At 24.3% G+C, this 26595-nt stretch overlaps 1 protein-coding gene across 4 annotated transcripts in view; it reads right to left on the bottom strand.

Moving 5' to 3' along the window:
* Positions 1-8055: 8055 nt before the first annotated feature.
* The window catches only part of LOC136980999 (sialin-like), a 45208-nt gene continuing 26668 nt past the window's right edge, over positions 8056-26595 (bottom strand). For all 4 annotated transcript variants that reach the window (XM_067277218.1, XM_067277217.1, XM_067277220.1 and 1 more), the window contains exons 6-13: positions 25010-25097; positions 23880-23966; positions 23127-23260; positions 22784-22933; positions 16886-17018; positions 16601-16746; positions 8663-8755; positions 8056-8567 (exon numbers count right to left, since the gene is read on the bottom strand). In XM_067277218.1, the coding sequence (XP_067133319.1) occupies positions 8394-8567; positions 8663-8755; positions 16601-16746; positions 16886-17018; positions 22784-22933; positions 23127-23260; positions 23880-23966; positions 25010-25097 (1005 nt within the window). In that variant the 3' untranslated portion in view covers positions 8056-8393. The remainder of the gene's footprint in view (positions 8568-8662; positions 8756-16600; positions 16747-16885; positions 17019-22783; positions 22934-23126; positions 23261-23879; positions 23967-25009; positions 25098-26595) is intronic.

The following is a 26595-nucleotide window of genomic DNA, read 5'->3' as shown; positions in this document are numbered from 1 at the left end:
ATTGTACCGTTCTTCTGCATAAAATTGTACCTTTGCTAAGATATTGTTATCACTTTTAACCATGGCCATTGTGTTCACAGTGGTAAAGTTACATTGAATTTTAACTCGTCCTTCTTGTAGCCTACGTAACCTCTATGTCAAGGATCGTATTTTTAATTACTTTGTAAAATTTTTTTGTTGTACTTACATTTAAAGTTAGTTAACAAAGCTAACTTGCAAGCAATTTAGCAAGTTGTGAAAATGCATATACATACACTATGAGATACCTCATAGGCTACATTATATATACATACACTATGAGGTATCTCATACATTGTAAACTGGAAAACAGACGTAAAGTTTGTCATAATGTCGCAATTTTGATACTTATCTTCTATCTTTGAAAGAAGAAAATAAATATTTGACTGATAAGAAGTTTGGAAATTGTTTTTAAGATTTAAAGAAAAATCAATAAATCGAAAATGTGTATTATTTTTAGCATATTTGAGTTATTTTTGTATAAAAGATAAATAAAGAATTCTGACTTGAATGTAGTAAAATTTGTTTGACAAATGTTCGAAACTCATACGAATATCTCATGTTTTAAAATAAGAAAGTAATAAAAACAAGTTTATTTACATCTTGACTCTAAAAAATTTCAATTAAATTAAAATAATTTGTTTTTAGCTTAAAATTTCCCGAAATATACCGTTTTATCGCTAAAATTTTCACTCTTTGAATCTAACTTTTTGCATATTTAATTATATATATATATGTTTACTTATTCATTATTTTTCTTTATTACTTGACAACGTTTAATAGTAATAATTTTAAGCATTAATTATTCCAAAAATATTATTATTTAATTTTTAAATCCAGCGGATGTAAATTTTTATCTTTATAAATATTCGCTTTGTTATAATGTTGGCTTCACTGCCGAGCATCTAGTTAAGCAGGAAAGACATCTTTACGGAACAAACATAAAGTTATAATTTTACTCAGGATTGAAAATACATGTGAATTAGCTCTTATGAGGAAATTTTCTCATAGATAAAATTATATGAAAGCATAATTCAATTGATATAAAGTAATAAAAATAATTTAGATGCTAGAATACACAGAATACAAACAATCGTACCGTTCTAGTTAACTGAACGTAAACATTTAATTATTCATAACATTCTCTTTAATTTTTTATTGATTTCAATGTTACTAGAGTAAACAATACTCGTTAAGATTCCAATAATGTTTTCAACATAAAAATTCCAGAGAAAACTATACTAGAATTAGAAAACATCGTTCCATTATCAATGAATACATTTTTATATTGGCAAAAAAAAAAAAAAAATGAATTTTTATATCATTAAACTAATTTATTTGAATTAATATCTTAAAATTTTTCTCTTAATTAAACTATTTTTATTCATTAAATCTCTTTACTACCATACAAAGAAGAACCATTTTGGGAGGAGAAAGATCCAGATCTTTCATATAGGATGTAATTTTCTTAAAAGAAAGTAGAAGATTTAAAGAGAATCAAGTAATTTCTTGATAAATAAAATGTACTTAAAACATCAAATAATTTATTGTGAAGAATATTGTGATAAACATTTTAGATAAAGACACACGGAAATATTTTTAATGAATTTTTACAAGGTATATATAGATGATTCGGACTTTTAAAAGCTTCAGATGTACGGTACATAAAAATATGCTTTTTGATACCCAGACACGGTTCAGTGCTCGAATTTTAAGTCAGTACTGGACTTAGATTTGTTGTGGTCCTGTGTATTAACACATAACAGGCCCTTCTCTTCCATCAAATCATAATACATATAAAAATGTGAAACACTAAGCTGTAAACTCAATGTTGAAGATTATGTGCAAATCTGGCCCTGCTGCTAATACTAGATATCCTAGACCTTATACAATATGGAGTATGTATGATTCCTGCTTTATATTATGTAAATTTATATACATTCTCCATTCATCATTTAGAGAATTATATTATTCACATAATACCATTATCTTTGTTAGGTTCCATGAAGCTACATTATAAATATTCTTCTCTTTAACAAAACTCTTTTCTAAATTTTAAAAACATTTGCATTCAATTTATATTGTTTTTTTAATTAAAAATAATATTTATATTATTATATATCAGAAACTTTTGACATCTTAATTGGTAAGTGTTTAATAATGTTGCATGCCAAATACTTAACTTAATACTGATCATTTATAATAGTTTATAATGTAGCAAAATGCATCAATGTACAGAAATTTTGCCAAAATGTTTCGTTCAAAACAATTTGGCACTCAGTTTCTAGAGTTTAAATAATTATACGTCAATTAAAAAGGTGCCAGAAAGTTTGTTTTATATTTTAAAAAATAATTTATTATTCAACCAAAAACGTTATAAATTATCTATAATTATTTTATTTTCATTTTTTAATCTTTTAATATCGATAAAAATTCGATTACATATAAAAATGCACGAAACGGGGCAAGATGACGAACTCTTAAAATTCACTTCTATAAAATAAGTATAGTTTAATTAATTAAGAAAATTATTTTTATTATTTTTATTACAGAAAACAGATAATTATAAAGTGTATATTTATGTAATAATTACGTAATTTCGTATTTTGTCTCTAATATTAATTCACTATTTTATGATAATAGAAGTTCTGTTTTGGATAAGTTAATGTAATTTTTTTAATGCGGAATTTCGTGTAATTTATGGCAATAATTCCATGCCAAAGACATTCTTACACTTTAATATATTCTATATAATATAATAATTATATTACGAATTAGATACGAAAGAAGCAAGATGGCGTACGTACTCGTACATACGTCATCTTGCCCCTTAAGCAATTATTTACGTTTACAGATTAATAATTATATTGTATATCTCTTAAAAATAAAATCCATTAAAATAATTCTAATTAATTAACAGATTAGTTGTATGTATATCGATAAATCCTTAACTTTTGTTAACAAAATGCTTTCTCTTGCTCCCCTCCCCCCATACACACTTGAAGTCAGATAACAAATTTGATTATTTTAATTTTATTTTATTTCCCTGCGCGAATAAATTGAATTTATTTTATTTATTTATTTTATTTATTTTTAAATCAAATTTGTTATCTCGTTACGAAAGTGGAATAAGATAATATAAGATTAAAAATTATATAGTATTTTCAATTTCTTGTTAAAAATCTTAAGAAATTTTAAGTTTTTATATGTATTTTAATCCCCCTTTTTTTATTTATTATTTAATATTATTTAATTTTTATTGCTAAAAGTATTTTTCAGCTGAAAATTTCCATTTGAATACACCAAGTAAAGTGAAGGATTTTTACATCTCCGTACTTTCCTTCTGTTATAGGCTCTATATAACAGAAGGAAAGTAGGGAGATGTAAAAATCTGGGAGTGTCATTTTCTTGAACCCACAGATGTTTACAATTTTGGACTCGGGGCACCTTGAAACGTCGAAAAATGCAAAAAGTTTGGGGATTTTTCTGTGTGTATGTGGGGAGGGGAGGGCACGATTTTCTTCATCCTCTTTGAAGCTTAAAAATGTTTGTACCCTTCGTCAAAAGTTTCTGAAAATTTGCAGAGAAGTTTGTGTATTAGGAGAATTGATGCCGTTAAATTTTGGTGGTCAAAGGTCGAGAGGGTGAGGAGATACAGAGGGTCACGTGTCATATCTCCAGTGGAACGAACTTAATGATTTTACTGTTTATTAGCATTTACAATTTTTTTTTTAAACTCACCTCTACTCTAAAAGTTAAGCTTTCTGACATTTTATATTATTAATTATTATAAAAAATTTTTTAAATAAAATCTCATAACAGATGGCGCCACACACAATCTTAACTTTGTTTCCCGGAAAGTTTTGCAACTCGTTGATGGATTTCTTTTTTTTTTTTTTTAAGGTAAAAATGCTTTTGAAATATATATAAAAGTAAATTTTCATGAGATTTCGTTACAAATATATCAGAAAAATAACAGTTTTTATGAAGTTCTATTGAAATAAATAAAAAATATGTCATTTTATTCCTTTATTTTCAAAAAATTTCTATCCAAATATATAGAAAAGTTACATTTTTTCACGAAATCGCTATTCAGGTATACTAGAAAAGCGACATTTTCCCAAATCCTCTATCCAAACACGTAGAAAAATGGAAAATTTTCACGAAATCTCTAACCAAGTATACAGCAGAATGAAATTTACCATTCGTACAGGACGTTTTTTTAACGTACAGTAAATAATCCGATTATAAATTTTATAGAATTATTCTTATAACTTGAATTTAAATAAAGTCCAAATATCGATCACATTCGTAATATTTACAAGATCTTCTCTGGATTATTCCAGTTTGTTGAAACTAAACAAATTTCCACAAACGAAATTATTGAGACATCTGGTAAAATCCTTCCTCGTATCCTAATTGCCCTTCAATTCAATTATGTGTTGCCTTCATACAACCGTTCGTTCATTTACACTAACTATTGCCTATTCTGTACAGTGATTTGCATATTATGTTACATTATAAGATGAAACATCAATCCCAAGCTAATGTTCGTTGCAATCGTTTAACTTACGTATCAAAGTCGACCATTGAAGTTTAGTGTTGCAATTTTGAACACACTAAACTTACAAATGTAGAAATTGCTTGTGTTAAAACAAAGAAAATTTGTGATTTTTCTATACAGGTTGGCCAAAAAGTTGTTTACCTTGCAGTTTTCGAGATGTTTGGCTGTATAAATAAAGCCCCCCCAAAAAAAAGTCATGAAAATTGTTGAGCACAACAATTAACAATGGGCTGAATAAAACCTAAAAATGTAACGTTTCTAGCTAATTACTTCAATTAAATGATAATTTATGTCCACTTTAATTATACATAACATCATTCATATTAATTTTCATTCAAATTTATTGAAGTAGAATTGGATTAATTTATATTCCTTTATGAAGTGATTAATGAAGAAAGTTTTCTTTACTAAAGAGATTAAATTATAATAAAACAATATGTAAAATTTTTCTGCGTAGAACAACGGACGGACAAGCAGACGTACTTTTTAGAAAAAAAAATGAACAAATTTTCGACACAATCGATTAGACAATTCTTATGGGATTTCCTGTAGTTTAACCGTAAAATTTGGGGAAAATTTGAGTTTAATTTGTACTCATCAATAAACGGAAATATTTTCTCCGAAAGATAAACTAAATTATAAACACATTCTTGAAAAGATGGATCATCTCTCCAATTGTTCTTGCTATTTTCCACTTCCTCCAAACAACATTTAAAGATAAGATAATTGGATTATTCTTTGTCAAGTTTATTAATTACTTTAATATTTATCTCACGGATGTGATGTATATTTATGAGAATGGATAATTTTTTCATCATTAATTTCTACACAAAAAATACAGTTTCCTTCCCTTTTTTAATGTAAAAATTTAAAAAAAAAATAAGATATTTAAATTCACTTTAAAGCGTAAATTGTAGTAAAATAATCAATAACAAGACGTTGAATGACGAGTAGACACACAGACGTACTTCTAATTTTTTTAAAAAAATTCTTAAATATTCATAATATTCATAATTATTTTCCTATTTATAAATTTAATTGCTCGGTTATTCCCTAATAACATTAAGGTTTATAAAATTGGAGAAGTTAAATAGGGGAAGATTATTTACTCTGTAACATATTGTTCTTAGTAGAGATGACATTCTACATTAGTTATTATATACAACATTATATATTACGTAGCAGATACGTTTAATACGCCCTATGTTAACTGCCACTAGAGATATAAGATTATATACAACTCATATGACAAATAAACAAGATAAATGTATATAATAATTGTTCAGACTATTACTATTATTATCTGATACATTACAGTATATTTACTACTCATTTTTTTAATATTAGATGTATCAATTTTTAACAGTACTTTTTTTCTTTACAAATTTACTCTTTTTGGGATATAATTTTACAGAAATTGTGTTTATTTTCTTGGTATAATTTTACAGATATTTTTTAAATATTAAATTTACCAATTTTTACAGTTGTTTATAATAGTTTATTCCCTCATTTTCTTATACAAAATTAATTCCTTCTGTGGATATAAATTGTACAGAAATTATTACTATTTTTTAAAAATTTAATCTTATATATATATATTCTTTATAAATTTATAATTCTTTAACATAATATTTATTATATAGTAAATTTTATATTATTTTTCCTATAGTTTAGTATAGAAAAATGTAATGTTTTTTAATGATAAAACGATGTTTTTGTAGTAAACATCATTAAAAATTTTTTATTAAAATAATTGAATATTTATATTCAAATACAATAAAAATTTGAACAGAATTATTCTTTATTTATTTAATAATAATTTAATTAAAATGAACAACAAATTTATTAAAAATTTATTTTAAATTAAACAACAGAAAGATTTCAAGCAAAGAGAAATTTGCCTTACAATTAATTAGAGAATTACTTAGAGAAATTTTATACCTTACAATAATTATAATTAATTTATTAACAATTTCTGAACATTATTTCTTTAATTAAAATTAATTTTTTTACATTTTAATTAAAAAGAAACAATTATAAAACAATTATTTATTAAACCATAAACATTAAATTTCTTTTTCTTTGTACTTAATTCGGTTGTCTTTAATTGATATTTGTACATATTTTAATTGATATTTTAGTACTTAATTTGGATGTTTATATTTAAATTTAATTATTTTTTTTAAATATTTAATTAAGATCTTTGTACTTAATTTTAATAACTTTATTATAATAATTAATTTACGAATTATAAACAGAAATATTCTTTTAGAATTACAATCCAAAAATAACCTTCATTTTATACAAAAAAATAATATTATTAATTACAATTAAAACATACTAAAAAAATTAAATTAAGACTATTTTAATTTAATTTGGTTCCCATTTTTATATAGTAAAACCTGTCTAAAACGGAACCCGAATAAAACAAACCTGCCAAAACAGAAAAAAAAATTCAGTTTAATGCGATTCCGGTTTACATAGGTTTTACTGTAGTTTTAAATAATTTAATTATAATTAATTTACGAAATTGAAATTTTCTTGTAAAATTTCAATAAAAAAATCATCATTTTACAATATTAAATATTACTAATGACAATTAAAGTATATTTTTGATAGATTTATATATTTAAAAACACAAAAATCAATATATATATATACACACACAGTCAAACTTCTGAATAACGGACACTGATGGAAACATAAAAAAATGGCCGTTGTTTGGGGATTATTTTATATGTATTTTTGTTCAAAAATAAAAAAAACTCCTGAAAAAATAGCGCTGTTTGGGGAGTGGTCGTTGTTGGGAGGTGGCCGTTATTGGAGGTTCGAATGTTTATATATATATATATATATATATGTAAACATTTTTATATTATTTTAATACAAAAAAATAATAGAAAATTTAATATAATAAAAGATAAATGGATTAATATTTAAAAATGTCATTCAAAAATAAATTTAAATTTAAAAAAAATAATAAATAATAAATTTATAAAATATTATTTTATAGAAAAAATATAATATATATATATATCATATAAGATATATATTGTCAATCATGAAAGCAAATATTTAATAGAAAAAAAAATAAATAAAATAAAATAAATAATATAAAATAAAATTTTGTTTGGTCAAAAATCGATTCTTGACATCATTCAGAATACAATAGAAGTATATAAAAAAATAAAATAAAATAAAAAAACATATATATATATATATATATATTCCACAGAGTGTTATAATAAAGAATAAAAAACGAGTGCCATATATATACATCGATATCAAATCAAGTTGAATACTGTCAAAGTTGATTTTAAAAAATATGAAAAATATACTTTATTTAAATTGTTTACATTGCAAATGTTATTTTTAAAAATTGTTTTACATAAATTGTTTTCTAAAATAGAAATATTTATCCAATACTTTCCCCGTCCCTCTTTATTTATTCATCTCTTTAAAGCATCCCCCCTATTGTTATGGACTTTCTATACAATTTAACCTTTAAGAATATTATCAAAATTTCCCTATATATGAATTTAAAAATTGTTTTCCAAAATAGAATTATTTATCTTGCATTATCCCCTTTTATTTTTAAAACCATCCCTCCTTTATTATTATATAAATCTTGCATACAATTTAAGCATTTTATCAAAATTTTCTTGTAATAAATATAGATATAGATATATATATTTTTTCTTAAATTAAGAGGTATACATTTAATTTAATTTTTGATATGTTTATATCTTTAAAAATAATAATAATAATAATAATAATAAATATGTAGAGAGAAATATAGATGAGAATTTGTTTATTTTTTGAAAGGTATATCTTCTGAAGATTTAGATTCTTTGACAGGTGAGTAAGCACTTGGTATAGAAGACCAATTTTGCTTCTCTCCTGAAGCAAATAGACCATAAAAGATAGCTCCAACAAAATAGATCCCAGCTGCTATAAAAAACACAGTCTTCCATTCTTCTTGTGTCTAAAAATTAGATTTTATTGTGTATATTTCTTTGGATTTTCATTTCATAAAACCTTATTTTTATTAATTAAAAATTATTATAGAAAGTATTTTACTTTTTGTGTTGTTATCTGTCCTGTTATTGTTGGGCTTACTATTCCTGGTATTGTAGCAATACAATTTGATATACCCATCAGTACACCTGCAAACTGAAATGATAATTGAAGAAAAAAAATTATAAATTTAATTTTTTTTTCTTATTAAAAGTAATGAAATTTTTATATCATATAATTGAGTATAAGAATTTGAACGCGTAAAAAATATATGAAAGTAAATAAATTTTTTATTCCTTGTTTGTATAGCATTAAAAAATTAATTATTAATTACAATCATGCAACACGTTTAATTTGTATTTAACGAGTTTTATTTTCTTTAAAAAAAAAATCAATAATAAACAGTACACCCATTAAAACACTATAAATTTTTAAACGTTAGTTTAACTTCATTTTAAAAAATAAAGGACATTATATATAAGAAGTTTTCTTAAGAACTATTTCTGTCGTTTTTGCTGATTGATTAAAAATAAGAAATTTACAATTATTACGATTAGTGGAATAAGAAAGACGTAATAATTCGTCAAAACCCTCTTCGACAAATCACATTTTTGATGGCCACGCCCATTAGTGTACGTAATTCTGTCTCCAACCAATCATGAAAGACAATTTATTATTTTTTAAACGATCTCGTCTTTTTTAAAATGACTTGACCAAAAAATTTATGTAAGAAAATTATTAAATGCTTTTTTTTAAAACAATTTCAAGTAAAATACAGTCGAACCTACAATTAAAGCAATCTCTCGTGCATACAAAATAACCTCCAAACAACGGTCATTTTTATGTACTTGTCAGTGGTCGTTTTTCACAGGTTTGACAGATAAAAAAAATGATAATTTCTCAAAAATAAAAAAATGATTTAGACTACATAAAATTCAAAATTTATTTTATGAAATTTACAAGTGGAAAAATACAATAGAAATTTTTAAAATATATATATATATAAAGACAGCTGTTCGAATGTATACAAAATAACCTTCAAACAAGGTTATTTTGTATACATTTTTGTTCCAAAAATGGCCGCTATTTAGAGGTGGCCATTGTTGGGAGAGGAAGATTCAACTGATATACATACAGATAAAAAAATATTTTTATATATAAATATATAAAATAAAATTATAATTATTATAAATTAATATTTTATATAATTATATAGAATTTAAAAAAATAAAAGAAATAAATAAAATTTATATTTTTATCGAGTTAAATCTTGAATAGAACAATTATGAAATGTTTATCATCGAAGATACGATCAATTTTAAAGTCATTAGAGAATATATATATATTTTTTCTTCTTTAATTCAATATATTCATATTCTACGTAATTACATTCAATTATATTCTATATAATTTAATGTAATTTTCTGTTATGAACAATTCCATTTAATTTCTTTCACTTGGGGTCTTTGTACTTTTGTAACTTAATAAAATTATCATTAATTTTATTGAATGTTGCTATATAAATGAAGAGTTTTAATATAAAAATAAATATTAAAATATTTTCTATTAAACTTTTTAAAATTATACAATATTTTCACGTATCATAAAGTTGTGTAATAGAATGAAAGTAAAGGTGCGTAATTGTTAGAACGAAAGTAATTAATACAAAACTAAAGATATAAAGTAACTAGTGTGAAAATAAAGATATGAAATGGACTCTATAAAAGTAAAGTTTAATTATTATGGAATTGAGTGCGATGGCGTGAAACGATATTACGTGTCTTTTGAAATTATTAACGACAAACAAATGACAATCTAAATACTTTATAAGAAACTAGACACGAAACTGTTTGTCTAAAGAATTAGCCTAAGTTCTATAATATCGAATAGAATCGCACAAATGACAAATGTAAACGTCATTCTGAATAATTTCTTACTGTTTAACAAATAACGGAGTAAACTCTTCGGCTATATAATTATATCAGTTTGAAATTAATTTTCTAGGGAGTGGAGATTAAAAAAAAAAAATGAAAGATTTTCAACTATCGAACGAACATTTCCGCAATTTTTTAAACAGAAAATTAAAATTCTCAGAAGGTGTAAGACGTGACAACACGAAATCGTTCAAATGATAAAAGGTTAAAAAAAAAGAGAGATGATAATTTTCCATTACGAGACGATAACTTCTATGTTTATGTTATTTATAAAGATATATTAAAAAAAATCAAAGCTAGTAGGAAAGTTTACGATCTTTTATAGAAACGGGAGTGTTCAAAATGCCGTATTAACTCAATGCAATTTATAGTAACACCATTTCTCACACGCATTTTATAGCTTGTAGACTATGCAGCAGCAGTTTCAAAATAACTCACGCACGTTTACTATAATAAAAAAAAAATATATATATATATATAAACTATCTGCATATACGGCTGTTTACTAACTTCACATTTTACTGAAGTATATTCGGTTCCTATCTATTTAAAAAAACACACAAAAATCTTATTTAGTTTCAAAAATTGTTTTATCCATTATTTAGCATAGAATATATTGTATTTATCTTAGAAATTTTTTTCTTTCTTATTATGTGAATAGAGATATGAAATCATATTTTAGAAAAATGCCAACTACTTGACAGGGACGTGTAATATGCTACATATTTCATATAAAAATCCGAATATCTTCTCAATGTTTCAGTTATGATTGATTATATGAGTGATGGACGATCGGTGTTGGATACATGAATTAATAAACTATCTCTTACTTGTCATCGTGGTAAGGTAGTTCTTTTTTTTATTTTATTTGTAGAAAAATTATCGAGTGTTCTTGAATATATACTTCATACCCGCGTAACAATTTTTCTTGATTCTTAAATAAATCTTGAACTCGTTTGTAATTCGTCATTCTTCATGGCAAAAATATTAACTGATTGTATTGACGATATACCAACAACTTAATGTATTATTCTGTAGAAGAGGGCCCGAACCACTTACGTTATTAGGGCTGTAAATATATTAAAAATCGGAGTTAAATTTTTCTCTTAATGAATGCACTTTGAATAAGCTGTAAACAAATATTTCGAGGACCTTGTGACATACAGTAGAGTTATTGTAATGTTCGAAATTTTTAAAAAATATATACAGATTTTAGTGTTTTATCTATACTGTATTAGAATTTATTGATATTTTATGTAATTTTTTTTATTGCATTGTTGGTATTTTATTTTTTATAAATAAAAAGGTGACAATTCAATTTTTTGGAAACCAAAAATGATAAGAATATATTTATTTAAATAAATCATTAATATTTTTACATGTTTTATAACCATATTTATTATTTGGATAATGATATATTCTCGAAGCTTCTTGTTACTGACAATATTAGGTTCGTCACAGTGAAATATTATATCATGTATAAAATTTTTCTCGCCGCTGTATGAAATTTATTGCATTTTATATATTTAATAAACAAATTTTCACGCATTTTTTTATTTCTCGTGAGGAAAATCTTGAAGAATCTCTTTGAATTCTAAACTTATGGATTTTATTGTATTTACTCTACGTATAAACTTAAAATTACATAAAACTTTACGCAAAATAAAATTTCCTGAATTTATCTTTTACATAAAATAAAAAACAAAATGTATAAAACTTTAAATAAAATAAAATTTCTTTCGATAAAATACTCTATATAAGTATAAATTTTATTTAAAAAAACATTTTCTAAACTTTATCCCTAAATATTTTCTAGAATTTGCTCCTATTTATGCTAGAATCTGCCCCTATATTGCAAGAATTGTCTTTATATATTTCTAGCATTTATACGTATAAATGCTATAATACATAAGAACAAATTCTTGAGACATTCTTATGAATTTGATATTTTAAAATCAAAAAAATTATGGCATTTTATATTACTAAATATTCGTTACATAGAGATATCCATTTATTCATATCGATTTGTTATCCAGGAAATACGAATGATAATTTATTATAAGAGATTGATAGACGAGAAGATAATAAGAAGTGAGTAATAGGGGTAACAAATCTTTCTATGCAATTTTAGATAAGATTGAAAAGCTTAAATGCTGACTCCAGGTATTTCACTTTCTAAATAGAACTTTTAGAAAGACGAATTTGCAGACAAGTTTCATCTTTGAAGGAATTCCAAAGTTGAAATGAAACTGCACAACATTATAGTGTAGATTTGTTATGTAGTCGAATCCGTTTAGTCAAGCTAAAGAGCTCTTCTACAAAATGTAATGCTACAGATAGTATCTTGTTGTTAAAGTTATCCTAAACATCTTCTGACAGATTTGACAGAAAGTTATTGTTGCAAACATTCCATTCAAACAAGTTATTTGTCTCTAGTAGATGGAACTTGTGCATTTAACCATCATAAAAACAAAAACATATTTTCATAATTTTTACTCGTGTTAAAACATTTAAAATACTTTCTAAAATTCTTTATGTTGAAATATTTTAATTAATGCATTTTTCCTTAATTTATATTTTAAAAATAAATGAAATAAGTAGCAGAACTAAGCGTAGTTTTAATAGGAGGTTACGCTTTTTAACACGGAAAATTTCCATTTTATATAAATAAATATTATATTAATTATATTAAAATAATTAATATACAAAGTATTTATTATATAAATGCAAAAATTCGTAAAAATAAATGATTATTTTTGCAATAAATTCTTACATTTTACGTGCAACAAATTGGTAGAATGATACTTGATCGATATGGAAATAAAATTATCTTACAAAGCCCATTATTACAAGAGATTATTTTCTAAAAAAATATACAATTCTTTCCTTTATTTTATAAATACATCATGCTGTTTATCCATCTGCGTGCTCATCTTTCTATGTTGTCTACCTGTTTTTGTTTGTTCGTTCGTTTGTCTGTCCGATAAACAAAATATCTCATAGGCTGACATATTGTCAGAAATCTATGTTCTGTTATCAACATAATCGACAAATCAAACGTTACGTGTTTACTTATTCTCGTAATGGAAATGATTATTAAAATTGAATTAATTTATAGTTTCCAAAATTTTAAATAATTATTAAATTTCTAAATAAATGATTATGCAATTATCATTAAATTGTTTAAATATTTATTTATTCTGATAAACTTTTAAAATATTTATAATGAAGTTTTAAATTACTTAAGTCACTTTTAAATGATATTTTTTTAAAATTTAATATGTAAATTCTGTGAAGTTTTGTTAAAAATCAACATTAATATATTAAATTATTTTAATAAGTTTCAAAAAATAAAGGCTATATAATTGTAATTATTTTAAAAAAAATATTAAATAAATGATTAATTTTAATATATTTAACTCTTAAAATTAAGCACAAATTATTAAAATGTATTCATAATTCGTATTATAGTTATAAATGTTTAGATAATGGGCCACAGAAATTATATTAATTTAAGTATAGCCTGTATATATATACACTTTGATTTAACCTAAATCTATAATTAAATTTATACTACAAGTTATAACAATTCTAACTTTAGAGAAGTTTGTAAACTTATCCGCTCAACCAATCTATTGATATACAAGTAAACTATATATATATATATAATTGTGTTGGAAAGTAAGTTCAAAATACTGTAAATTGCTTTCGTTGGAAGTTGATTCACGTGATGAAATCAAGCTTTTTCGAATGCTGTTTAGTAAACGTTCATTTCTAAGGCTGCTTTGTTGGATTGGAGATTTAATCAGAGTTGAAATCTAAAAATATTCTAAGATTAAAAACAAAACTGTATATATATATATATATATATAAAGTAAATTATTATATATAAGTTTTATTTAAAAGAAGATTCATAAAGAAGTTAAATCCTGTTTCATCAAATTTAAAAGAAAGAAAGAAAAAAAAAATTGATTTTTTTGAAAATATATAGAATGACAGACAGACTGACGAATAGATCAAAGCTTTATATTAAAATTCTCTTTTGCTGAGGCATGAATAAAAATCTAATCATTTATGTGAAATACATTAGGAAGAATAAATTAAATTAATTTAGTACAAAAATTTAAATATTTTATAATTAAAAAATTGTATAAATTATTTTAAAAAGATATAGAATTTGTAAAGGAAATAGAGAAAATTTTTCATTATTTATTTAAAAAAAAAAACAGGATTAATAATACTTTTATTAAGATTATTAAACGTAAATAGAATAACAGACAGACAAGCGAACGGATTAAAGATTCGAATTAAAATTCTCTTCTGCTTGTAATATATAACACGAATTGAAATTATTCATTTTATATATATTAGAAAAAAATTAATAAAATTTAATATTAAAATAAATATTCTTAAAAATTTTACTATTTCGTCACATAAAAACAATCATTATTATTTTATTGCTTAGAATATATTATAATAATTTGACCTTTTGACCTACTGACCCGGATATTAAATTATATATATATAAATATAAAATTAACAATATAAAAATTTCATTAGAGTGACGAAATAAGTCAATTTTTCGTTGCATTTTTCTTAATTTAGCACTGAGAAAAATCACAATTTCTAGTCCAGGGAAATTATTTAAATGCATTTTAAGTCAAAACTTTAGTCGAAAGACTGTTTTTTATGCTAAAAGAAGAGAGTTCGCTAATTAGAATTTTCATTAAAGTTACATTTATTTTAATGAATTGTTTAATAATTAATGCCTAAATTACGACACCCATCGTCGATATAAATGATAGCATCAATCTTTTCTCTTACAATTCTTTCTTGCATGCAACACGACTAAGCAACAACCTCGATCAATTTATATTTGATACATCAATGACCTTTAATCGATTAGACGACGTCAAGTTAAGTTTACTTAAATATATATAAAAATTTCCAGAGAATTTTTTAATATTTTCATTAAAAAATCGACTGTTAAATCATCGAAAAATTCATGTTAAAGTATAGAAATTCTTTCTTAAACTTTAAGTATTTTTAATCAAATAAGTAAGGAAGAAAAAACAGGTAAGGAAAAATCGAATTTCTTACATAAAAATTTTAAAAAATAAAATAAAGGATTATAGAATTAAAAATGAGTTTATTTTGTATCTTTTTAACTTAAATAATTTATTTATTTTATAGTATTTTCGATAAAATACATTTAAATGAGCGAATTAAAATTGTTTTATCATCATTTCTTCCATTAAAAAAAAATAGTTATTTATTTATTTATTTATTTCTAAAAAAAATACGTTTTCTAACATTATAATTTTGTTAATTAATATAAAATTAAAATTAATAGAAATTAAATGAAATATAAATTTAATTATCCCTGCTAATAATAATAAATTTACAAGAATTTACATATATTTTCGAAATGATTAAAGGAGTGATGAAATTATTTTTATTTGCATAATTAAATAATAAATCTATTTTTATCACTTTTAAGTTTTATAAAAATTATAATAAGTATTATTATCATCATCATCATCATCATAAATAAAAATTTTTAATTTTACAAAATTCATAATAAAAAAATTGCATAATTTTTTAATATTTTTTATATTTTTTTATATTTTAAATTTAAAAAAAATTACAAATTATTTCAAAAATTTTAGAATAAAGTATTTTGCAATATTTTTTCTTATTTTCTTAAAAAAAAAATTGTAATTTTTCCGGAAAAAATTGAAAAATTTCTAAATTAAAATTAAATCTTTCAGTTCTACATCTTCCTTTTCTCTCATCTCCTCTCCTTCTCCTCATCATGTATGATAATGATGACGGAGAGAAGGATTAAATTTTTTAAAAAATTAATAAAAAATTAATTTTAATAAAAGTATGTAAATAAAACTTTGTAAAAATTCCAGATTTTTTTCTTTTTTACAGCAATGTTACAGCAAATGTTACAGCAAAGTTTTGCTGTAAGGCAAAGCTTTGCTATAACATTTCCAAGTACTTGAGCTTGCAAATTCTTAAAAAAACAAAGCTTAATAACACAATTATAATTATATTTTACCTGTGGTGCAATATCCAAATGGTTGACTGAGTAACCGGAACTTGCAAAACCACCCAAACCAACGGCACATATAATAAATATGATAGCTGCTGTTGATTCGTTAGTAGATGCAGCAGCAGACATGAAGATTGCCTGAGACAAAAATGCTGAAAACGTGATAAAATTCTTATCATACAAACAATAATATAAATTTCACTCAATAATAACGTGGATTATAAATTTAGAAAGAGGAAATAAATGTCAAAATTGAGATCGAAAGGAAGCGTTTTTTTTTTTGGTGTATACCTGAACAAGTAAACAACTTTCTAACATTTGTAGTGTTGAGTAATCCTCTCTTGCATATATAATCCGCTATTTGTCCTCCACATGCAACTGTAATGGATATGACCATGTAGGGAATTGCCGCAATTAATCCAGACTGAAAAATATTTTTTAAATAATATATATTTTACGTCGAGGATAAAGTACTATAACTTTTTTTAAAATAAAAATTTAAATTGGTAATCTGTTTTAAAGCCAATTTATTAATATCATCATATCCCGGAACACAAAGGAGAAGGAAGTTCAATCTATACACATATCTGAACATCTTCCATCTTCTCTTCCTCCTTTTCTCTCGCTCTTCCTACTCATCGTCATTGATGATGATGATGATGAGGAGGAGGAGGAGGAGGAGGAGGAGCGAGAGAAAAATTTAAATTTTCTAAAATTATTGTAGAATTTTTTAGATAAATTTTTACATTTTGCAACTTTTCGTTTTTTAAAAAGATTTTGCAAGTAATTATGATAAAAAGGTTTTGAATTTTTGCAAAATAAATGGCAAAAATTGAACATTTTTAAATTAAAATTAACTCTTTCACTTCTACTTCCTCAACATCATCATCACCATCTTCTCGCTTCTCCTCTTCCTCATCATTATCATCAATTTTATGATAATGAGGAGGAAGAGCGAGAGAGGAGATGATGATGATGATGCTAATTTTAAAATAAACGTTTCCATAATTTATCCTAGCATTTCCAACATCCTCAACATTATCATAAATAATTCTGTTTTAGGTCTTTAGCGCTTCTTGCATGATGATGATGATGATGATAAATTGGTTTTAAAATAATTATAGCAATTTATTCTAAATGAGAAAAATATAAAAATAATAACATTTATTAAATTATTAATATATATTTTTTATTATTTTTTTTTTTATTTAAATTTTATAAATTTCGTTATTAAGTTTATTTAATGTTTATTTACATTCACTCATTCATTTTATGTAAAATGTTTTTAATTTTTTTAAAGTTTAATAAAGCTTAAATATTATTTAAATTACTAATGATAATTATAATTATTTTTAAATATAATTTATCTTCATTAATTTTTACTTTTTATACTTAAAATATATTTTCATTTATTTTTAATTTTAAAGAATTTTTACGTAATAAATTTTTAAAAAATAAATCGAATAGAAATGTAATATAAAATTTAACAGAAAAATCAATAAAAATAATAAATAAATAAATTTCATTTATTAAAGTTTTTAAAAATAATTTAAACTCTTCCTGTACATTTAGTACTTAAATAAATTTACCTTTTTAACCTTTAAATCAATTTTTTTTATTTTTAAATAAATGTAAACTTACTCTAAATACGTTATAGGAGAGAATTTGATTTATTTTTTTAACATTTTAACAGAAATTCTGAGGTAAAATATTCTGGAGATATACAAGAGAAACAAGATTTTTCTCCTCATCCAAAGGATTCTATTGTTTAACGATCTGAGTCGTTCATAGTAAAGCTTCGTGTCCCTCCAAGTCTCCTTGCATTGTAACGTATATTGATTTTCTGTATAAATTTTTATCGAGTTGTGATATTCAAGAACTTCTCACAAAAAGCATTTGTAACTATATAGCCATTCATTGTTACTAACTCTATACAAGAGCTGTCTTCTCTGTAATAAATTATGTTATACTATAAAATAGATTTTTTTAAATGTTTCTATATTAAAAAAATATTAAATTTTTTAAATTGTTTATTACTAAAGTTATATTATCAGGAAACTTTTTTTTTGTAGACTTTCCTATTAAATTTTTTGATAAAGTTGGGTAAGTGTATTGTGTAATTTTATTGTTAATATACCAAAAAAGGTATCTTTTTTTCTGAATAGAATGATTAAAAATGTGTACTTTTGTGAATTAAGTATTAAAAAATTCATTTTTTTTTCTTAGTAAAGAACATATTTAGCCCAATTTGCTACTATTAATGACACACACTATGTACTTTCGACTTACTTATTTTATTGATCTACCAGATTATTTTGCTTTCGAAACTGAATTAATGGAAATTTTTGTAATATTCTACTAAATAATTTTAAATTAATTAAGAAAAATCTAAAATTAATACATTTTTTTGAGTGGTGGAAAATAACCTACTCTGTTATCTGTATAGGAGAAGAGGTTGGCAAGCTGATAGCCATACACAACTTAGACTTTACGAGAATTGCATGTAAACCCACTATCTATGTAAGCGAATCGATACATTTTAACGTTAATGCACAAGGAAACAGTTCCATTATCATGATAATTAAATTTATATAACATATGTGATCGTTAGTATAAGTTACAAAAGTATCCAGAAATTGCCATGCACTCTTTAACAAATTGCTCTTTGCATAGATTCTAAGCTCTATTAAATCATCGTAACTAAACGAGCATACGTAAATATGTTTACAAATTTACTGCTCAAGCTTCCAAGTTTATAATATATTTTCTAAATTACAAACCTTGTTATTATACAGTTATATACATGGTTTCACTCAATGACTTTGTTAGCTCATTTGCACATTTTCTATACGGCTCGTTTGCTATCAAACTAAATTTTGATACGGTTTATAACTTTGTTGATACAATCACTCTTTACTGTTATGTAATACACGTTCGTGTTCTATTCATTTGACATGTTAATTCCTCAAAATTTCATCGATACCACTTGCAAGACTCATTATATAACCCGCACATACAAGTACTTAAATATACGTATATATAATTATTAATTCGAGTAGCTGGAAGTAATAAGCAGTAATAAAATCAATTATTTATCATTAAAAACACTTAAAATTCTATTAAAACCGTATATTTTTACAATAGAAAGCATTTTAAAAATAAAATTTCTATAGTAGAGTCTACGTAAGATGCGCACTTTTTTTGGTAAATGCAGTGACGAATTCAACATTGTAAAACAATTTCTTAAGTGAAAATAATATATGATATAAAGGAAAAAAAAAGATAAAACAATTTGAAAAAATTCTATTTATTTTGTATAAGAAAAGAAATTTTCGAATAAAATGTGTCACATACCTCAAGCGCAAAATTGTCCTCCGATATTGATTATATAGAAACAACCTTAGAAAAACGTATTGATATATATATATATATAAAGAGTGAAAAAATAAGATTAATGGTAAGTTGGCAAGTCGTTGATAAAAGTTTCGATTTTCAAAATAGGATAAAGAAGAAAACAAAATTGTGTCTGGCCATGGCGAAATAATACGTCTTTCAATAATCAACGGTTCTTTGCTATCTTTCTTGTTGAGAGGAGATCGAAAATCGTCTTGTGACAACCAACCGTTAATATAGAAAATGTTTTCTTTTGGTTGTTTGAAGAAATCAGTGCAAACACAACTTATTCTTCCAAATTTTATGATTAATTTTTCTACTTTTTCCTCTTCTAAATCACAAAAACTATAGGCTATAACATCAGTTGTCATTAGTGACTTTAAACGAAATTTTTGACTTTTTTAAAAATTATTTTCTATAATTAAAATAGTGTAATTCTTAAGTTATATTTAATTTAAAAAATTTTAATATATATTTGTTTAGTAATTTTTAACATTTTTGGAGTGGTTCCATTTTTATAGGGCATTAAGAAGTATTTCAGGGTTGTTTAGAACACATAAAGACATTTAAAAAATAAAAATAAAAACTACATATTTTAAAATAATTTAAATGCATGAAAATCTCTAATATTAAAAGAAGAGATTTAATATTATAATTAAAGTATTAAAATATTTATTACAAACTTTTTTAAAATAATTATTTCCTTCTAAAATATAATTTGTTCTATTGAAAATTGACATATTTCCATCCCCAGGAACACATTCCTTTAATGAAATAATACATTAAATAACTATGTTTACTATAAAAAAAAGTTTAATATAAATTAAAAGATAATTAATAAAAAAATTCAATTAAATTAATTAAATATTCAAAATTTAATTAAAATTCTTCTACAATTGCATACTTGAAATTTATGAAATATTAAAATATATTTTAATTTTATTCATTTGGAATATATATATATATATTTATAAAAATAAAATTTATTTGCCACTAATAATGCCTATAAATAAATAAAATTAAAATTAAAAAAATAGTAAAATTAAATTGCGTTGTGTTAACGTAATTACTTCATACCTAATCAAGGAAGAACAATTTACAAAAATGCATTTCTCTTTCTCTTTTATATTTAGAAGTGGAATTTTTTTTTTGTTGTTTTTTCTTATTTTATTGATATTAAAATTCCGTTTTAATGGATAATAATGATAATTTATCGAATTTCGATCAGAGGAACAAACATAAAAATTGAATTGTTGCCAAACTAAAGGGAGGGAGGGAGGAAGAACGAAAAAAAAAAAAAATAGGAGCAGCATTTTGGCATTTGTTAGAAAAGGAGCCATTAAGGCTTTTGATGATGTTGAATGATAATTAACAGAGAAAAGAAAAGATCAAAGAAGTTCAATCAATGCTTTAATATTAACTTTATTCCCCTTTTTCTCCCCACAATTTTTGTATGTATCTATACTTGTGTGTGTTGAGGTTGTTTGCATCCACAACAAAGACATTTAAATAAATATAAATGAGATATTTCAGATAGAAAAGCAAATTAAGAACCTGTTCAATCTAGAAAATATGTATATATATATATATATATATATATATAATATATATATAAATCTGCATTTGTGTAAAGCAAAATCAATAGTTTTTAAATTAGGAATATGTATATGTATATATATAATATTTTTTTTCTAACTTAGAGATAAATTTATTTATGTTTTCGTTTGAAAAACCACCTGTCAGAAATGTCAAAAAAAATCCCCCTTGATCTTTTCTCTGTGTGATTGTTAGAACTTGAATATTTGCATTTTCATTTAGAAAGTAATAAATTTACATTCGATTTCCAAATATTACCCTAAAAGCTTTGACTAAACTTTACTCGAATTTAAAATGTTAATTCCTTGGAGTACAAACTTAATTCGATTTAAAAAAAAAGAACAAAAAAAAATGTATATTGAAGCAATGAGAGTTAAAAAAAACAATTCTCTGCTTAGAAATCGTATACTTTTATTTATTTTTTTTTTTTATCCATGCCAAAAAGAAAAGAAAATTGTGAAAATTTCATAGAAGTAAAAGTGTCATCGACACTACTTATCATTTAGAACTTGCTCTTTAAATGTCTACAATTTCTTATTGTTTGAGACATGAAATTTGATATTTTGTGTAACATAAATTTGTACCTATCAAATTTATTTATTCATATTATTTAATATACTTGTTTGGTAGTAACTGTATTCATTTTTTATAATATTGCTTATATTATTAAATATTTACTTGTTATATTTATTGTAAAATATGAAGTTTACTTCTAGAACTATTTACGTTTTAATTTTATCATCTGCTATATATAAAATTTTCTTTTTATTAAATAGAAAATTAAGTAAATTCATATAGTACAGCATCCTTGTAAAACAATCTTTGACACATCCTTATAAAGCTTATTGAGAACTTTCATGTAAAGTAAGTTCATTATTGGTGAGTAATTAAAGGAATATTCCTAAAAGTATGCTCATGTAAAATGTTAATTATGTTATTCTACATGAATCAAAATTCATGTAAAATAAGCTGATTGATAGCCTTTATGTTAAATATGCTCATAGTTTAAAACATTTGCTCATAAGTCCTGCTTATCCTGTATAAACAATATAGATATAGGCAACAGAATTTATTATTTATTTATTATTTTAGTTCCCTTCGTTTTTAATCAAAATTTTAATCACGATTCATTCATTATTATTATTTTTATTTTTTAAATTTTCTCTTTAACTAAAGATTACATTCGACTTATCTACTCACTTTATCTAAATCGTAATTCAGTGCATCTTTCAAGTATGTTGGAAGCTCGGTAATCATGGTATAAAAACCCCAATTTTCACTGAAGTGTGCTAAAACTATAGCACAAACGGGTAGAGAAGTAATGATGCGTGTCCACGGAGTAGACAAATTCTAAAATTAAAAAAAAAAGAATAAGAAATAAATAAACAAAATTCTTTCATACAACTAGATATAGCCAAGTATAGAACTTTGAGTTTAAGTTTTAGGTCTTAAACTTAGAACTTTGGGCTTAAACAGTACAAACAACATGTATAAGTGTTTTGGTAGTATTTTAGTGCATTTAATTTGTCAAAAAATATCTCACCTTGGTATTTTCTAATTGAATTCCTATAGTAGAATGTATATAATCTAATTCGGTAGAGGTGATAGTTTCATGTTTTTCTGGGCTATCACGAATCAGATAGAACCAAGCCAGCGACCATAAAATAGCTACAGAACCTAGAAAATAGAAATAAAATTTGTCACAATGTTCATAATTCGGAAATAAAAGAAAAAATTAAATATTTTTTCTGCTCAGTTCTAGAAGTAAGGACTCATCTCGTCGATAAAAGTCTCTGCACGGTAATAAAAGGGAGGTAATGATTGATTGTGTGTCAGACCGTATTATATTGGACCGTAAAGAAAGGATCAGTTCTAGTACGCAACATCCGTTGAAATTCGTATTTGATGACGTTTATAATTCAAAAAACATCACATCACTCGTACAACTCGAATGAACGTCTTTTGTAAAGCGTAACTTAACGAGAGACGAGAGGGAAATCACGTAAACACGCTCGATTTATCTGTAAATTTCCAATTTTATCCGTTATATCCGTATAAATATTGTAGTATAAGGTATATATATAATTCATTAAATGTATCGTAACAATAAATTGAGATCCGACAAGAGTGTAACGCCGATATACGATATATATATAGAATAGATAACGTTCAAAATAATCTAAATTTTGATGAGTTCCGTTAAAACTCTAGGGGTTGGAATTGATATAGGAACAACACTTCTGTAAGAGATTAGACTATTTCCTCTCGCGGGTATATTCTCGAATATAATACTCACCGAAACAATAGAAGATAGATTGCCAACTGACGTGTTGTGCAAGCAAACCAGATAATGGCATCGCTACCACCGTTCCTATAAAAGTACCTAATAACAAAAGAGCAATGATGTTATTGTTAAAACTGCTTAGTATCGACTCTTTAATAGAATAAAATTATTCGTTCATAACTAAATTCTAGTCCCAAACGTCATTGTTTTATCTTACACAATTCATAGTGTTTATGGTTGAAGAGTAACACAGTTTAATAGCCCGTTTTTGGAGTGTGAGATAATGTTCAAAATTACACGAGATGTAAAGAACCTCTAGGAATTTCAGTAATGTCTTCACTTAAAAGCATTTATAGCCAAAGAAAAAAGTAAAGAAAGAGTAGAGTAAAAGTTGAAAGTGCTTAATAAATTTCGAATTATTTTACGGGTAGTTAATGACAAACGACTTAAAAAATCTTCACTTCTATACAGACCTTACTAAGCTTTCTTCGTATTTTAAATAAATAAATAAATATTATTCTGATTGGAAGCATCTCTTAAGACGTGTATTTAGTATCACTTAATCAATAAAAATATAAAATTCCATTACATTTTTTATTGATGATGACAGTGAATTGTTTCCAATTTTATAGCTATAATAATAATAGTAGTAGTTGTAGGAGGAGGAAGAGGAAAAGAAGGAGGGTAAAGCTAACTACCTGATAAAGAAAAGTATATAAATGTCATGTAAAAAAGATCCCAAGAGACATCATAAATTCGATATGATGTGAAGGAGGAAGTTGAAAATCATTATGAATTATCAGAAGACGAAGAAAAGTTGCTCAAATGCAGCATAAGAATTTTGGTATTTATGAGAATTTCTCAGAGATTAAATGAACTGGTTGACAACCGATTTGAAAAATGGCACCAAGAGTTATAAATATGAACACCATTCGACAATAGAAAAGTTTAGAAAAATGAAATTTTTATGAATATTTTTATTGCATTTTATTATTTATTACATTTAATATACACGTATGTATGTGTAGACACTAAATCAAACCGTGATAAGAGAGAAACTGGTATATAATTTATACTTTTATGCTTAATTATGTAATTTAATTAAATAAATTTTTATAAAATAGCAATTTAAAATGGAGTACCAGACCAAGCAGATGTAGCGAGTTTAGTCTTTTCGAAAGGAGGTGCCCAAATTCCCCACATCGCGTGCATGGCTGGAAACGTAACACCCTGAAAAGATAAAAAAATAAACCTTTCTTTACTCTTCCATAAATTTGCATAATAGTTCTTTCGTACTTAATTAACTATGTTTAACATAATAATAGCCTTGTATTTAATATTTAAATGTGAAAAAAATGCTAAAGTGTAAAAGTTAGTTCAGGTGTTACCAGGGTATTGATATACAAATTAACGTCATCGAACCAGTTACTGTACTGCTACATCTTATCTGTATATTGATTGATATGTACGTGAAATTTAAAATGGATAGTTGCCAAGTATCAATATATTAAAAACACATATTAATTAATAATTTTACATGCTTTTTATACTTCCACATATAAAACTTTTTTTTTCATTTTATACTCTATACAGCGAGTTAAATAGAGTATATAACGCTAGTTAGCCTGTTTATATGTTTATAATATAAAAATTTAAGTGGTTATTTACGTTATAAACAGTAAAAAATTGCTATAAAATATTGGACAATTCTGAAATCTCAGACGGAAGTACAAGTAGAGAGGCAATTTTGGAGAATGAAATATCTGGATAGAGCAATAATCCAGACAAAACGATTCATCATAACATCACATTGATCGACATACAACGTGAAACAACATACTTCATAGACATCAAGACTTAACCACGAAAGTTTTTTCAGGTCAGAAACATTCTCGTGATTACTGATAGCTTCCTTATACATGCATTTTTATCATCTGATATATAACATTAGATATAAGCAATAACTAATTAACTAATGCATACTAACAGGACATTAATTAAGCTTGGTAAAATAAATATATACTATACAGTACCTACCCATTATGATGTGTTAGTTAATTCGTTAATGCTACGTCATCAGTGTTAATGTGCAAGCATAGTCTACGTAATAAACGTATGTGTAGATAGATAGACCTAAGTATAGATTGGCAATTAATTAAATATATACACTAATTAGCCAGTGCTAGACGGATTGTTTGACAGTATAATCGCTTATCGATACATTAATATACATGTTATTTTCATTTTAAGTTTGACAATTAGATAATAGATACGTTAATTGTATTGAAAGAAGTTAATGATGAGGAATAACACATTAGTGTCTATTAAATGGTGTTTGATTTAACAGTTCATATTTAATGGACGTTTAGCCAATTAAATTGCTGAAACTGAGCATTGACGAAACTCATCCAATCATGATTGAATGATTATTAATAAAGTTTAACCAATCAAAATCAGTAACAGCATAAATGAAGCTTAATTAATCGCTACGATAATGATGACAGTAACAGTAAATGGCGGTTTTAGGCAATTACATCTTCGTATTTTAGGTAAATATACATTTATAGATACTCTCTCTTAGTCCAGTATTTGAAATCCAACACCAGCCAGACTTCATACAATATCCAGTATCACGTGTTATGAGTTATACATTATATAAATGGATCCTAGCAAACTCACGTTTGCCTAGGGTAGCGAATAATGTAAGCACTAATGATACGAAGTGTCT

The sequence above is a fragment of the Centruroides vittatus genome, unplaced genomic scaffold, assembly GCF_030686945.1.
Source record: "Centruroides vittatus isolate TY-2023 unplaced genomic scaffold, ASM3068694v2 contig_738, whole genome shotgun sequence".
Taxonomy (NCBI): domain Eukaryota; kingdom Metazoa; phylum Arthropoda; class Arachnida; order Scorpiones; family Buthidae; genus Centruroides; species Centruroides vittatus.
Note: the sequence above shows the minus strand (reverse complement) of the source record. Positions and strands in the feature narration are given on the sequence as shown.